Source organism: Zonotrichia leucophrys, chromosome 4 (genome assembly GCF_028769735.1).
Source record: "Zonotrichia leucophrys gambelii isolate GWCS_2022_RI chromosome 4, RI_Zleu_2.0, whole genome shotgun sequence".
Taxonomy (NCBI): Eukaryota; Metazoa; Chordata; class Aves; order Passeriformes; family Passerellidae; genus Zonotrichia; species Zonotrichia leucophrys.
In genome coordinates this window covers 55,478,716-55,493,953 of record NC_088173.1, presented here as the reverse complement: position 1 = coordinate 55,493,953, position 15,238 = coordinate 55,478,716, and the positions used below count along the sequence as shown (strand labels likewise).

Sequence of the window (15,238 nt, the reverse complement as noted above, 5' to 3'; positions counted from 1 at the left end):
GCTTTGTCCTGCATATGACAGAGACACAAAAAAGAAGTATGAGGATCAAAATATGGTGCTTTTCCTTTTAGAATTGCTTTCATCTAATCATAATTCCATGCAAAAATGTTACCTATTTTAATATTATCATTTGCAAGTCTTTTACTGTTATAGATTAAACCATCTAGCAACTTCACTTTCATTCACTGATTACTATCTTTCCCCCCGCAGAAATTTAATTCCGTGGAAGAGATCATTGACTTCTACAGATCCGTTCCCATAACGCTCATTGACGGAAAGGATCAGTCAGGAAACCACAGAGAACAATGCTACCTCACACATCCATTCAAGGCAGGCTGATATGGACAATGCTACCTCACACACCCATTCAAGGCAGGCTGACCTTTGCTGCCTCATTGTCGCTGATTCATCTGTACAGATATAAATAGAACACTTCTTGAAACGTCTCAAAAATCAGATTCGCCTCTTAAGCAAGGAGCTCCCCATAATATAATGAAGCATTCAATATAATGAAGCATTCTACAGATCTACTCCATTTTTTGTTTGTTGCACTTTCACTTTGAGGATACAAGTAAAGAATATGTCAACATATTAATTCACAGGAAGGCGTGGAGACCAACTCCTGATATCTTGACAATGACTGAGCAATTTGCTTACCTTGCACTCTATCTTCTTATGTTCAGATGAAAATGAAACTTGCCCCTGCTTACCTAAATGTCACTTAAACTCTGCTAAGTAGCAAAACCTAATAAAGTATACCACAGTCATTAAATAAATTTTCTTGCTTTTAAAAATACACATGAAACACTGTGTGTCACAGTTCTCACTGTCTAACAATTTCATGTGGTGTGCATATGTTTGCTCAACAACAAGCTGTGCTCAGCTGCCACTGAAGTTAGTGTCAGTTGATGCTTACAGGCACTGGAGATTTTAAAGCTAGCTGTAATTATGTAAATTCTATTATTCAATGAGCACTTACTCTCCAACTTAAGTAGTAGATACTTGTATGCCATACCTGAGCCTTCAAACACTTACATGGTAGGACCATTATGCAAACAGTCACTTTGAATTCATACCATATGCAAATGAAGAGATAAAAATCTTAAGTAGAAAGAGTAGATGTACTTCAAACCCAGCAAGAAAACATACTTTAGTATGTATGAGCAAAGAACATGAGAATGTGATTATTTTTCCAGAAAAAAATACAGAAATATGTATTCATACAATTTTGAGTTTTGGAAGCCTACCTAAATTCTGTATGTATATGAAGGCAAACTACATTTCCATATGTACACGAAGGGATTTTTCTGTACAGCATTGATAACCTGCCTAACCACACTGGAAGTTTGACTAGGTTATTGTAATATAACAAAAAAGGTATAGTACAATAACCTAGTTACTTTAGAACCTCAGTTACTCTATCCTTTTAGAATAGGAACAAGAAGAACAAAACCACTCAAGCCCAAAACCACAACATTCCAACCCAATTTATGACATAATATGTAGTGGTACAAACTAGCTCTAAAAAAATTCAGCAGTCGATTATTATTTTCTTTGAATCATTTTATTTCTCATTGCTGAGTCAAAAGGGAAGAAAACATCCACTGTAAATTATTTCTCTCAAACTGATGACACTGTTAAACTTGAAGGAAATTATTCTGACATATTTTTATCTAATAAAAGTAAAAAACCAGAAGCTGCTAAAATGGAGTTTAGCAGAGTTCATAACAAAAAGCATGACATAATCTGCTTTAAGAATTTCATAACCACAATACAATTTAACTTACAAAAGGTTTTCATGTTGAAACAAAAAAAATATCTAAATTAAAAACCATAAAAACCCCAAGGTTTAACAATTTAGATAACAGATTATGGCAGTGACGTACAGAGCTTTGCAGATGTCTACTAAAGTAAACTTGCTTACAGAAGACAAGCATTACTAGTGTACTTAAACCACCCAGAATCCACAAAGCTGAGCAGCAACACTTTCTCCATTTCCCCCAGTACAGCTTTCATGAGCAATGTTCTGATTTTGCCAGTGACAACTCTTACAAAGCAAATTCAAAACTATTTATTTGGTAGCTTCTACAGAAACAAAGTTAATTCAACCAGTAACCTGTATTGAAGGAATTAAAACAAAAGAGGAATGCTAACCATGGGGTTTTTTGTGTTAACCATTTCAGTATTCATTTTATATGTTATGCTATAATTTTAAAATCACAACTATTTTCACCACTGAAAGTGCAAATAGCACTGTTAGGTTTGGCATCAAAGCGTATGAAGTGGGGGAAAAAAAACCCTCAAGTGTACCCATCTAAAAAAATATAATTCCATTTGAATACAAAATGAGAACTGTCATTTCCTTATTATTGACGAAACAGGAAAAACAAAGTTTGTTCTGTAAAATTTTCCATGTGTACACGATGAAAAGATCTGACTTAAAGCACCAGCTATCGGAAGGATTTTAACACTGTATTGCAAAATTATGGGAAAGCAATAAGTGGTTTTGAAAGTAAACCTCAGTCAGATGTAGTTTTAAAATATTTACATTCTAATGTAGATATGATAAATATTTTATCAAAACAATGTATAATCTGCTGGAGTATATAAAAAAATATTCCCAGATAAACTGTTTACAAAAATGCACCATCAGTGAAAAGATTTAGGGACTACCAGTTTACCAGAGAAGTCCCAGTTCAAACATAGAACACACATCCAGCATTAGAGTCAGTATTGATTTTCATATTTTTAAAACTGTAACACATTATTTTAATTGTTATATGTGCTTCAATATACTTCATTCTATATGATTCTAAAATGATTTAAAATTGACAAGATGAAGAGAAACATCCACAGCTCACATACAGAAACAGTAACTTCAGTGTCATCTATCCCTCTTTTTTACTAAAAAGCTGTCATTTGGCCCTGATTTAGAGAAGTGTTTAAGCAACTGAGCAATGTTTTACACTGCACTGAAGTCAGTACGCATCAGACATAATCTGTAACTAGGCACATGCTTGTATGAATTTGAGGCCTACAAAAAATAAATTGTAACAACATCTAAATTCTTAAATACGATGAAAGATTGCACTGAAAATCTGGTTCAACACTGTCATGTAAAAGCTGTGCAACGTGGCTTTTCAGTTTGAAAAGTCTTCAACAAGCTGCCTAGTAAATCAGCTCACCAACTAGAGTTCTAACCAAATACTGAGTCTGTAAATGCTTCTATCACACACAAGGTGGTACAGAGTTTATGTCTGGCTAATACTATTTTAGAACAGCCTTGAGGCCATTTAAAGAAGTGCTTTTCACTATCAGCCCAAGCCTGAAGGTATCTCTGGCTTGATGGCACAGAATCCTCCTGGTGTTCTGCTCCCTCTCATCTACACAACACAGTCTAGGTAAAGACTCAGTACTAAACAAAAGTAAATTTTTTGTGCTATCTGACCTAGCAGGAGTAACTGATTCCATAGATTTTTTCATTTACACCCTTGTACCTCCTCTGAAGTCAGCAGAAGTGTTTTTGTTCCACTGAAACACAGCACTTGCATTTAAATTTTACTTTTTATGTGTAATGCTTAATTTGCCACTAAAACCTATGACTTACACTTGCTGTCCATGGAGGACCAAAAGTGCATTTCCATACAGATGTGCTCGATCTTTGAAACACCATGCTGTAATAAAGCAAACTAATCCTGTTAAATTTACAAAGATCTCATCATCTAAGATTTTAATCCATACAGACCTAGCACAAACCACGTACAGCATAGTATCCTAAGGTAACTAGAAAGATGTTTGCATAGCAAATCTTCTTCAAATTTTTCCTATGGAACAGATGAAGCTGGTCTCCAATACAAATTTCAATCACAAGAGTGCAAAGTGGTGCTTAATCCTCACTATCAGCTTCTCTATCTCTCTGTACCTCTACTCTCTTCTTCACTTTGCTAATAGCAGAGGACTTTTGGCAAAATAAAGCAGTTATTTCCATCCTCCATTTTAGGCAAGTTAGTGTCACTCATTAAAAGCAAGAAGGGAAACCTTCCCTAGGCTCTCACTTAACGTTTTCTTGCTTGAAGAGAAAGAACATCCCAGCCCTTGGTTGCCTCTATTAAGTGTCTCTGTCCATGACTTATCCATTCTTCTTGGTCCATATATACTCTCCCACAAAACCAACACTTAAAGAGACACCTAAGTGCTTCAGCTGGTGAAGTTTCCACCACTTGATAGTTGTTTTTGTGGGTCTTTTTTAGCTTCATTTTTAGCATACTCCGCTTTTTTGCTTGGTTTCCTGTCTCACCATCCTGAAGAGTAAGACGCTTTCGATAACGTTTGACACCAAGACAACTACTTGTCCTTTCTGACAGAACTACTTTCAGGACTTGACCTTTATACTTGTTGATAGTCTTCATGACATTAATTATCTCTGGTGAATCAACATCAGGATGGTTTAGTACCACAACTGGCTGATTACGACGAGGGCATTTTATCAACTGATTCGTTTTCAGAGGAAGAAGTCGAAGACGCCTTGCTGTCAACAGGTATGACATATCAGAACTTGAAGTGGTTTCTGACTGAGCTCTTGTTTTCCTCTTAGGAAGTTCTCTGAATCTTGTTTGTCTTGCCTTATTTTTGGGACTTTTTGAATAGGGCTTGCTTTGCTTGCTCACATCACTGCCTTTCTGAAATGCCACACTAGTTTGCTTGCTGTTATTTTTAACACTTGCCTCTCGCTTTGGTCTTTGCCTGAGTGATATAGTTTGGGACTCAGCACTTGGTTCACTCTGATTAGGCAAACATGGGAAATTACTGCTGAGTGCCTCAGAAACACTGATGGGGACTGGGCGAGGCAGGAACATTTCATTGTGATGCACAGGAGCTGATGTTTCACCCCTGTGTTCTATTCCACATGAGCTTTGACTGCTGGTAGCATTCAGCACTCTCAGCATTGTCCCTTTAGGAATGAACACCGGGGTAGCAACATGGGAATTTTTAGTTACCCTGTTTTTAGAAGTTCTTGCAAATGTAAAGAGCTGATCTTCACTGTGTTCTTCACTCATCACACTTCTTCCACCACGTGCTTCAGACAAAGTTGCAGGCTGTTCCACTTCAGTGGCACAAACAGCTCCCTCACAGCTTCCTGAACTTTCTTGAGGCAAAAGTAACTTTTTACTAGAAGCCTGACATCTCAAGGGCACGGATTTCATGTTAGGTTCAGCAGCAGACATGAGCTGCGCAATCTTTCTACACAGCAATGTTGCTGATTTCTTCCTGCGTATTGTGTCATCCCATCTGACATCCTCTGGAACATTTTCAGTCCCAGAGCTAAGAGAAAATACAGATGAAATAACAGGTCCTTCAAAAGGACTGCCTTTATTTTCCATCTTCTGTAGTTCAAGTGATTCCAGAAGATGACTACTCTTTTGGCTTATGGTTTCAGTTCTCTTTACTTTGCTCAAGCCACAAGTTATATCCTCAAAAGCTGCAGTTTTAGTAATGTGGAAGTTTTTCCCTCCTTCAGAGGATGCAATAAATTTTTTATCAAAACCCTTTCCAGCCATATGTGCTTCAGCAGAGCTGACTGGTAGATTCCTATGTTCTTTGTCAACCCTCTTCACAGACAATGTATCCTTTTCTTTATGGACAGCAGAAAAATGTTTGCCCTCCTGAGCAGCTTCTACTGAAACAATCTTGGAATTTTTACCTTCAGAAACGGAAGTGTATTTTGGATGGTATGTATCTTTGCCTTCTTCATAACAGTACAGATCACGATGCAAGTTATTTTTTCCATCTACTTTCCCCCTTGAGGATTTAAGATCACTTTTTTTTTCAGCACTGTTCTTCACCAGAGATTGAGAACAAAGTTCTATAACACCTGAATGGACATCAATACCTTTCACCAAATGAAAGCATAATTTTGATGTATCTTCCCTCTGTACAGATACAGAGTTATAGCCTGAGAGCTGAGAATCAGAGGAACAAAAACATTCAGAATTCTTGTCATGTGTACTATCCAAATTAAGCTGGTTACTAACACTGGATAATTTGTTTACATTCACTTCCATAGTTAGTAACTCATTCTGACAGACAGAAGATGTTTTCTTTACTTCTTCAGATCGTTCTATACTTTGATTCTCAAGTTCCTCTTCTGCACAGTTCACAGATTTGTAAGTTGCTTCTTTCATAGGAATTAGTTTAAGAACCAGCTGTTGTGCTCCATTCACTATTTTTAGCTCTACTATCTGAGCTAAACAATTGGAAGGAACTACAAGTTCAGATGGTGCAATTACTGTTAAAGGCATCCCAGGTTGTAAAGGCTCTGTTTTTGGAGAATAAACCTCAACCTCCACACTCTGATTCTCACATACACTCAGTTCAGATGGCTCCAATATTGTCTCATCCTGGACGGATGATGTGTTTATGCTACATTCTACATTTTGAGATGAGCAGACTGTTTTACTTGCTTTACTTGGAATCTCACAAACCATATTTGAAGACAAATTTGAAAGTTCATTTTGGAAAGGAATTTTATTGTATTTCTGCTTTTTACATAAAGTGCTTTGACTCTGCTTCTTTTGCTTGTGGTTCATGAGAGTACTTGACAGGCGTTTTCTGGGTGTTTCATGTACTCTTCTCGTATGTTTAACTATATAGTCATGTCTAACAGCACCATATTCACAGTACTCACACTGATATGGAAAGGTTCCAGTGTGCTTCACCAAATGTCTCTGGAATTCTCCTTTGGTGTAGGATACATAACTACAGTGGGAACAAAGAAATTTAATTTCTTCATGTTGCCCTACGTGCTTTTTATACTGTAAAGGATCCTTTGTTGAAAATCTGCATTTATCACAGTAGTATTTGCCTGGCAGAAAATTTTTTACTTTAAACGTTTTCTGGGTTTTACTTGGGGTTTTTCTTTCAAGTTTTTCACAGTCTGCAGCATTGGCACCTTCAGGAACAAAATCGAAAGCTGGTGGTTCAATATGACTGCACTTCTTGCAGATGAAATTTCTGTCTTCAGTCCACTCAAGCTTCTTATGCTTCTCCATATCTTGCACTGAAATTTTCTGAACATTTCTGCACTTTATACAGCTTATCAGTGACAACTTACTGTTCTCAGCCTCAGTTCCTTGGTAACAGCAGTTCTGGTCATCTGCCCCTTTTGATAGATTTATTTTATCATCAGATTGCTTTGGGGATGTAGTTAAAGAATTATTTTTATCATTAATTTGGCCAGAGTACAATCTTGGTAAAATTTCCCTCATTTTTTTCAACTGCATTTCAGATGAAGCAACTCTGCATCATTTTCATTAAACACAACATCAACAGACTGAATGTTTCCTTGGTATTAGTCCTGTGTATAATTTCTTATCAATGATTCAGGCTACCAATCTGCAGAGTACAAGCTTTGGAAGAAATGATGTTCAAGCAACTGCATCCATATTATATTCCATGTTCTTAGTTGATCAGCTTGCAGCGCTAAAGAATAAAAAGCAGAACATTAAGTCAATTAAGATTCAATGATCACTGAAATACAATGAACTAATAACTGAACTATTAGTGGACTACAATTGAATTACAGAGTGCAAGTTTACTCTCAATATACCACTGATTATATTCTGAATATAGAACCAATAACTCTAAAACATACCAAATCAAATAATCCTTTAGCATTTGCTCTCATTCAAAACATTCCTAAATTTGTGTAATTACCTGCTATGCATCAAAACCTGAAGAGTTTATGGTATTTCTCCCATGTCATGAAAAATCTTACACTTAAGAAACATATTTATAAGCCAAACAAGATACTTGATAACAGAACTAAGCAGCAGAGTATGATTTCAGTTCATATATAGCCCTCAACTCAGGACAAGATATCAAGAAACATGCAACTTCCATTTTTATGTGAATTGCAGGGAAAGAGAATGTGACTAGGATGGTTACTAGAAACACAGAACTACTAGGCTGTTTTTAAATAAAGGAATTTTTAAGCTAGCATGGAATTTCCCGACATACAGAAGGAAGTTCTTTTCTAATCAGTGCCAATGTTTCAGATACAAACAGTCTTGAACACTAATTTGTAACAAGATGTGATTTATGCTTCACATGTTCTCAAAGCAATGAAGTCAAAACAATCTGTGGCTGCAAAATTAATCACTTTTTCTTCTATTAATATTACAGTGTAATCACATCTATATATGTGGACAAGCATATAAATAATTCACTTCATCCTGATAAAACAGAACGTCAATCAAGCAAAATAAACAATGCAACATAAGTCAGAGGGAGATCAGTAATATCACTGTAAAACACCAAATTAACACATGCAATATGTTTGGCCCACAGGTTCCAGCACTCTGTCTCTCTACTGTATTTAGCAGGAGGAAGATCTCAGCCTTTAAGCTTTTGGCAAGACTAAGAAACTACTACTATTTAGAAAATAAACAATCAAGTTAGGCTTTTGAGACATACATGAAGTCCAACCAACACCTTTCTTATCTAACATCATTAGCTATATTGTTGCACACACCTGCAATCACAAACAGACTCAATTGCATGAGGTTACTTCTGTTTTCCAATACACCCTACCAAAAGGCTTCTGCTCCTGAAGTCCAGACCCTCACCCAGTGTACCTACAGAGATCAGGGCCTGACTGGACTCCAAAAGCACAGTGCTGAGTTCACTTAAAGCAGCTTCCCATCACAATAATCATATGGTAATCAAGAAATTAAACTACAATACTGGAAAGACATTGAGGAGCCTGAGCAAGCCCAGAGAAGGGCAACAGAGGTGGTGAAAGGTCTAGAGAGTAAATCTTACAAGGAGTGGCTGAGGGAGCTCGGAGTATTGAAAAGGGGGCTCAGGGGAGACCTCACTGCTCTCTGTAGCTACCTGAAAGGAGGCTGTGGCCAGGTGGGTGTCAGCCTCTTCTCCCAGGTAAAAAGTGACAGGAAGAGAGGAAATTGCCTCAAGTTGCACCAGAGCACATTTAGATAGGATATTAAGAAAAATTTTTCATTGAAAGGGTTGTCAATAATTGGAACAGGTTACCTATGGAAGCGGTGGAGTTACCTTCTAGGGATGGATATTAAAGACATGTAAAGTGGCACTCAAGGATATGGTTTAGTGGCTAGCTTTGCAGTGCTGGGTTAAAGATTGGACTTGATGATCTTGTAGGTCTTTTCCAGCCTAAATAATTCTGTGATCTCCCCAGCAGCTTGACAGGAATAAATATCTGATCCAAGAAGGTTTTCCTGCACCTCACGTGCTCACAACCCAGAAAGCAATCGTACCATGGCATCAAAAGCAGCCTAGCCAGCATATTGAGGGAGGCAATTGTCCCATTCTGCTCTCATGAGACCACACCTGAACTGCAGCTGCATCCAGCTTTGGGGCCCCCAACACAAGGAAGATGTTCAGTGCCTCTCCTCTGGACCCATTCAAAGCTTATCACAGAGCTGAAGCACTTCTCCCATGAGGATAGGCTGAGAGAGCTGGGCTGGTTTAGCCCAAAGAGGTGGCTTCACAGAGACCTTATAGCACCTTCAGGCACTGAAAGGGGGCTTCCAAGAAGGCTGGAGAGGGACTTTTCACAAGGGCATGCAGTGATAGGAGGAGAAATGGCTTCAAGTTGAAGAAAGGTAGATTTAAATTTGATATTAGGAAGAAATTCATTACTGTGAGGGTGGTGAGGCACTGGAACAGGCTGTGCAGAGAAGCTGTGCAGAGATGCTCCATCCCTGGCAGTGTTCAAGGCCAGGCTGGATGGAGCCCTGAGCAATCTGGTCTAGTGGAAAGCGTTTTTTCTCATGGCAGGAGGTTGAACTAAGTCTCTTCCAACACAAACCACTCAGTGATTCCATGATCTTCCTTATACTCCATCAATATTCACAACTGCTGTATCAATGCTGCCCTAAATACAGGGCTCTTCAAAGTGTTCTGATGTAGTCACAAACATCACAAAAGTAAGTTAGAAAACAAGTTAGGGGCAACATAACAAGTTTTCACTCTTAAGCAGATGGATGGGTGTACACTAAAACTCCTTAGTGGGTAGTTCTAGAACTGTAGTAATCCCATCTCATTGCAATGCAGACAGCTGTGAAAATACACACAATTTGAAAAACAAATCAATGGCAGCCTTGCAGTAAGGAGGAAAACATACCTGACTGCTGTATCATGATCTGGAGAATTTTCTTCAAGCAATTCTAGTGTGGACAACATTATCTATTACCCTGATTCTAAAGAAGACTGAAAAGCAAAATGTTTGCGGTAGTTCAGATGGAACATCCTTCCCTGGCTAGTACCACTTTCTAGACTTAAGACTAACATGTTGACACACAAGTGTGGTGGTAGGCCTATGTTCAGGACATCCACTGTTTTGTTTCAGGAGAAAGATGGTAAGAGGTCTTGATAAGCTCAAGATCCAGACCAAAGATGCTTCATGCATTTCTGTACAGCTTTAAGAAAGAAGTAACATGGCATTTGAAAGGAAATGGGGAAGCTATATCAGTATTTGCCTTTTTCTGCTGTTAACATCTATCCATTAATACTGAAACTGCCTTCCATGTGAACTAACTGAAAGCAAAGTATAGAAAATTTGTGCCATCAGCATCCTTTACCACAAAAACAAAGTATAAACCCAGAGAATTTTCTTGTATTTTTTAAACTAAGTAGATTTCACTTTATGGGAGAACATGAAAAAGAACCCACAACCTTTAAAGGGCAAGAAACTACAAGAAACAAGGTCCGACATTTTCAGAAGACTTCAATTTAACAGTTCTGGGCTTCTCAATCCAAGACTATGCCAGAAAAATTTAACAGAGGCAATTCAGAGAACAGCTTTGTTCTCTGCTCTCAATCTCTTGCCCACCCCATGGCTACTCAATAAAATGGGGGGGAGAAGAAAACCTTGAGATTGTGCAAACATTGTTCAGCAACAACCAAAACACCAGTGTGTTATCAAGACTGTTTTAGCCACAGCACTGTACAGGCTGCTTTCAGAAATTTAACTCCATCCCAGCCAGACCCAGTAAAAGGTAAAAAAAAAGAATTGAATAACCACTTGATGTCAAAGTAACATCTCTGCTGTCTTCCTAGCTAGTTTTTCACCATGTACCCTGAACAACAACCAGTTAATAACAAAGGTTTTGATACAAACAGCTCCAATTTATATTTATTTTTGATAAAACAAGCCCAAAATTATATTGTAATTTCATGCCTGTATTAAAAAAAAATTCAGAAAGCCAAGATCATAAATGTACATAGGGAGGTGAACATTACATACATTCACTCCATACCACTGGGGAAGGTGGGGGGGGGGGGAGGAATTCCCCTAAAGATTTGTTTTGGTATTTGAAGGATTGGCAGAAACATGCTTCAGAAGATTTAATTAAAAGATAATCGATTTTTGAGTTATAATCATATGCAGTGCACATAGACCAACCCAAAAAATATCATTAGAGGAAGACCTCGAAGTCTACAAAGAGTCTCAACAGAAAACAAGGGAATGGGATGGATGAAAAATTAAATAAGAGACACTAAGACTGACAAAGTCAATTCCAGATAATGTCTTTACAGGAATGAATTCAGAAAAAGAAAAAAATGTATTAAGAAATACAACAAAGTACCCAAATTAGGAAACATTAAAAAAAAGAGAATCCAGTTTGGAGAAGAAAAAAAAAAGCACATGGAAAAAAGACATCACAAGAAAGATCAACCAAATTTTCCCATTCACTCCTACCGAACACCTGCAATTCAGTGACATTAAAAGGTCAGACATTCAACAAAACAAACATTTCCACCTTTCACACGACAGAATCATATCTTGAACTTTGCTGCTCAAGACACAAGAGACTAACAGATGCACAGAAATTAAAAGGCATTCTAAACTCTGGATATCCCAGCTACATAAAGGTTAAAAAATAAGGATGCATTGAAACAAAGGAAAATAGGACGAAACATCCTCTGCAGCCTGACTAAGCCAAATTCAACCAGTACAAAGGTTTTTGCACTGCAGTACATTAAAAACCACTGATGTAGCCATGGTCAGACTGGAAATTTCTATTTACTTCAAATACATCAAAAATTTGTTCATCATTTCAAAGAAGAATATATCCATTCCAAGGCTTTAGGTTCCTTTAGTTCAAACTACATGCTGCTATCAATGAAAAGGGTGTGATGAGCAGGATGTATTTAGCCTATGTGAACAAATAAATGAGCCCTTACTTCAGCAAAGCACACACCTCTTATGCACAAAGATCACAGACTGCAGCCAATAATCAGGGTGTGCTTTGGTACTGAAAAGCCATCCCCAAGAAAAACAAGTTTAAACAGAATTGGAGGACACTGTGCATCACTGCATCAGGAGGATGCAGTGTATAAAATTTGAGCCACTGTGAAAAATGTCAATCTCTATGCATGCTTAAAATTACCTTGCCTGTATTTTGCAATTTTATATATATATATATATATATATATATACATACACTCACATATACACTGACTGTTTAACATCAACTACCTCTGTTCAGCAGAGTTAACTGTTCTACTGACCCAACTACACAGCTGCCAATTACCAGTCACTAATTTTAGGCCTAATGACTGGGAGAAAACCAGAGTGCTTCACTCAAGTATTACATATTGCATTAATTAAAATAATTAATTTTGTATTAAAAACAAACAATTCAAATGCACCAAAGAAATTTCGCCTACAAGTATTTCTTCTTAAAAAGCCATTTTGTCTCACAATAACAGCTCATCACACAGTCGAAACAGTTCTTGGTTTTCAGCTGAAATTCACATGAGGTTTTTCAAAGCAAAATGAATGAAGAGTGACAATGCAGACAATTAAGAAGAGCAATGACCATGCACCAAGTTTTTAGAGCTCATTTTTATTAAAAAATATACAGTTCTTTCACTCTACAGAAAAAATCAATTACACTTAAAATGTTTATTGCTTACAAAGTCATGCAAAACACCGATTGAAAGGAAATCACTGTTTTTTGAATGCATAAGTGAAAATTTGTCCAATCTACTAACATTTTTGGCATTGTATGGATGTAGGTACATGTATGTACCATGCAGCATTCTACTGAAATGGAGGTTGCTTCCCTGCGGCTCAAGGAACAAGGCCTAGCTTTATTTATATCTGAAAGAGACACATTTCTGTCACATCATTCAACTGCTTGCTGGTCTTCCTGCAAAAAGCTAAACAAGGCACTACCAAACAACTACTATATCAAAAGCAGTATTCTAGAGTGCTCAGAGACGTTTGTAGAGTTATTTATCATTACATGTATGATCAATTTTTTTTAAATCTGTGCTGTTCATTTCATCATTTCACACAATTTACAATGATTTTCAAAGTCTTTCTGCATATCCAGAGCATACTGACCAGTATAAAGCATTACCCTACTCTTGAGCTCTAAGGCCTGTAGGAAATACAGCAAGGAAGTATGGCACTGAAGAAAATGGGAGAAGAGGGGGAAGAGTGCCATTAAAAGCACATATCCCTCCATACCCTCATCTCAAAGCACTCATGTAGATGTTAAAATTGATTTCCACAGATTTCATTCCTGATAAAATCAGCCACATACGGTTTGTACGTGCAAGAAAAGAGCCTTGACTGCAACCACCTACTGCAGTAACAATGCACAACAGACTGCTAGAAAAATCCTGTAAAGCACCACTAGTCTTCTTAACTATAAAGCAGACTTTTTAAATTAAATGTACATTGCAGGACATTTTGGCTACATATACGATAACACTGGATTATTTTTTAGAAGAAAATCGGTTTATATACCTAAATTACTTCAAGTGTCCAATGTAGCACTTTTCAATGATAGACTGTCTTGCAACAAAATTCAATATGGGATTCAATTAAGCCAATCTTATACCCAAACACTCAAAAGAACCTTATCTGCACACAAAACACAGGACGTTCTATTTAGCTCATGAATACATTTACTAACCCGAGAGCTCCTTTTCTTCAGGATGACCAAGACGACAAACCTGGACAACAGCTTTAGTCCAGACGAGTCCAAAGCGGCCTGATGGCGTCCACGAGACAGCGAGCACCAAAACCCTCCTTTCCTTGGGCACCCAGCCCACCCACGCACCGGCTCCCCGCGGAAGGGCGGCCTGCCCCGGCCGCGGGCAGCGCGAGGCGGCCCGAGGAGCGCGGCGCCGCGGGGGATGCGGAGCGGGGCGGGCGCTGCGCGGGCCCGAGCGCAACCTCCGCCCGCCGCCGCCGCCGCGCACTGCCGCCGCCGGCCCGCAGGGGGCAGCACCGCGCGCCGCGCCCGCTCCGGCCCCGCGGCCCCGCGCAGGGAGGGCGGCGGCAGCCGCGGGCCCGGGGCCTTACCTGGCTCGGAGCGGGACGAGGGGGATGGAGGAAGGGCAGCGTCCCTGGGCGCTGACCCCGCCAGCCGCCGCCGCTGCCGTTGTCTCCGGACACAGGCGGAGCGCAGCGCCGCCCCGCGTCCTGCGCGGCCGCTGCCGCCCCGCCCTGCGGCGCTCATTCCGGCAGGGAGGGCGAGCGAGCCCCCCGCCGCCGGCCCGGCCCGGCCCCCGCCCGCGCGGCGGCGGAACTGACCTCAGCGCGCCCCGCCCGCCGCGCGTAGAGCTCTACCGAGCGCGGCACCTGCCCGCGGCCCGGCCCGGCCCGGCCCGGCAGCACCGGCCCTGCCCCGCGAGAGCGCAGCCCGGGAGCCCCTGTGAGGGTGCCGGCTCCGCTTGATGCCCGCGGGCCGCGCTGACACAACAGGCCAAAGGATGCGCTGTGTTCCCAATGTAACCTCCCTACATCCCTTCGATCCCGTTGGGTTTCGCTAGGGCATGGTGTGGGCACACACTTCACGGGCATCACTCAGTGAAGTGCTGCAATGACGTGGTTGTGTATTTTCATATCCTTTCTATGGAATCCAGAGATTTAACTGACTGTGTATTGCCCTATAAAGTACCTTTGATGTCACTGCATTATCAAATTACTGCACTGTAAAAACAAACCATGTCTGACTTAGGGCCCGAAGTCTTGCCAGAAGAGGTCTTTGGAATGAAGCTTTTTGGTACACGTCTTCAAAGTTGAACACTGTTGCTGTGACACATTTTCCAATCTGTTCTCTACTGGAATGATTTGAGAGTGCTTGATCTTGTCTAGGCATGGACATACATCCTCAGGGATCTGGGATTTTGGGATAGGCTCTTCAGAAAGGGAAAACCATACACAGGGACGTCTGGG

At 39.7% G+C, this 15,238-nt stretch overlaps 2 protein-coding genes across 5 annotated transcripts in view; one reads left to right on the top strand and one right to left on the bottom strand.

Annotated features, from left to right (window-relative positions):
• Positions 1 to 793, top strand: part of CLNK (cytokine dependent hematopoietic cell linker) — a 30,562-nt gene extending 29,769 nt beyond the window's left edge. Inside the window, exon 14 of one of the 3 annotated variants that reach the window (XM_064711795.1) lies at positions 211 to 793. In XM_064711795.1, coding sequence (XP_064567865.1) covers positions 211 to 339 — 129 coding nt within the window. In that variant the 3' untranslated portion in view covers positions 340 to 793. The remainder of the gene's footprint in view (positions 1 to 210) is intronic. The other 2 variants (XM_064711796.1, XM_064711794.1) reach the window with 2 other exon arrangements.
• Positions 794 to 1,558: 765 nt separating this feature from the next.
• ZNF518B (zinc finger protein 518B) lies at positions 1,559 to 14,535 on the bottom strand. Of its 2 annotated transcripts, none has more exons than XM_064711793.1 (2): positions 14,363 to 14,535; positions 1,559 to 7,479 (listed from the first exon to the last, which is right to left on the bottom strand). In XM_064711793.1, exon 2 carries the CDS (start codon positions 7,278 to 7,280, stop codon positions 4,056 to 4,058), a length of 3,225 nt encoding a protein of 1,074 aa, XP_064567863.1. In that variant the 5' UTR covers positions 7,281 to 7,479; positions 14,363 to 14,535; the 3' UTR covers positions 1,559 to 4,055. The 2 variants fall into 2 exon arrangements, with proteins under 2 accessions (XP_064567863.1, XP_064567862.1); XM_064711792.1 differs by lacking the exon at positions 14,363 to 14,535 and adding an exon at positions 13,971 to 14,210.
• Positions 14,536 to 15,238: the final 703 nt, after the last annotated feature.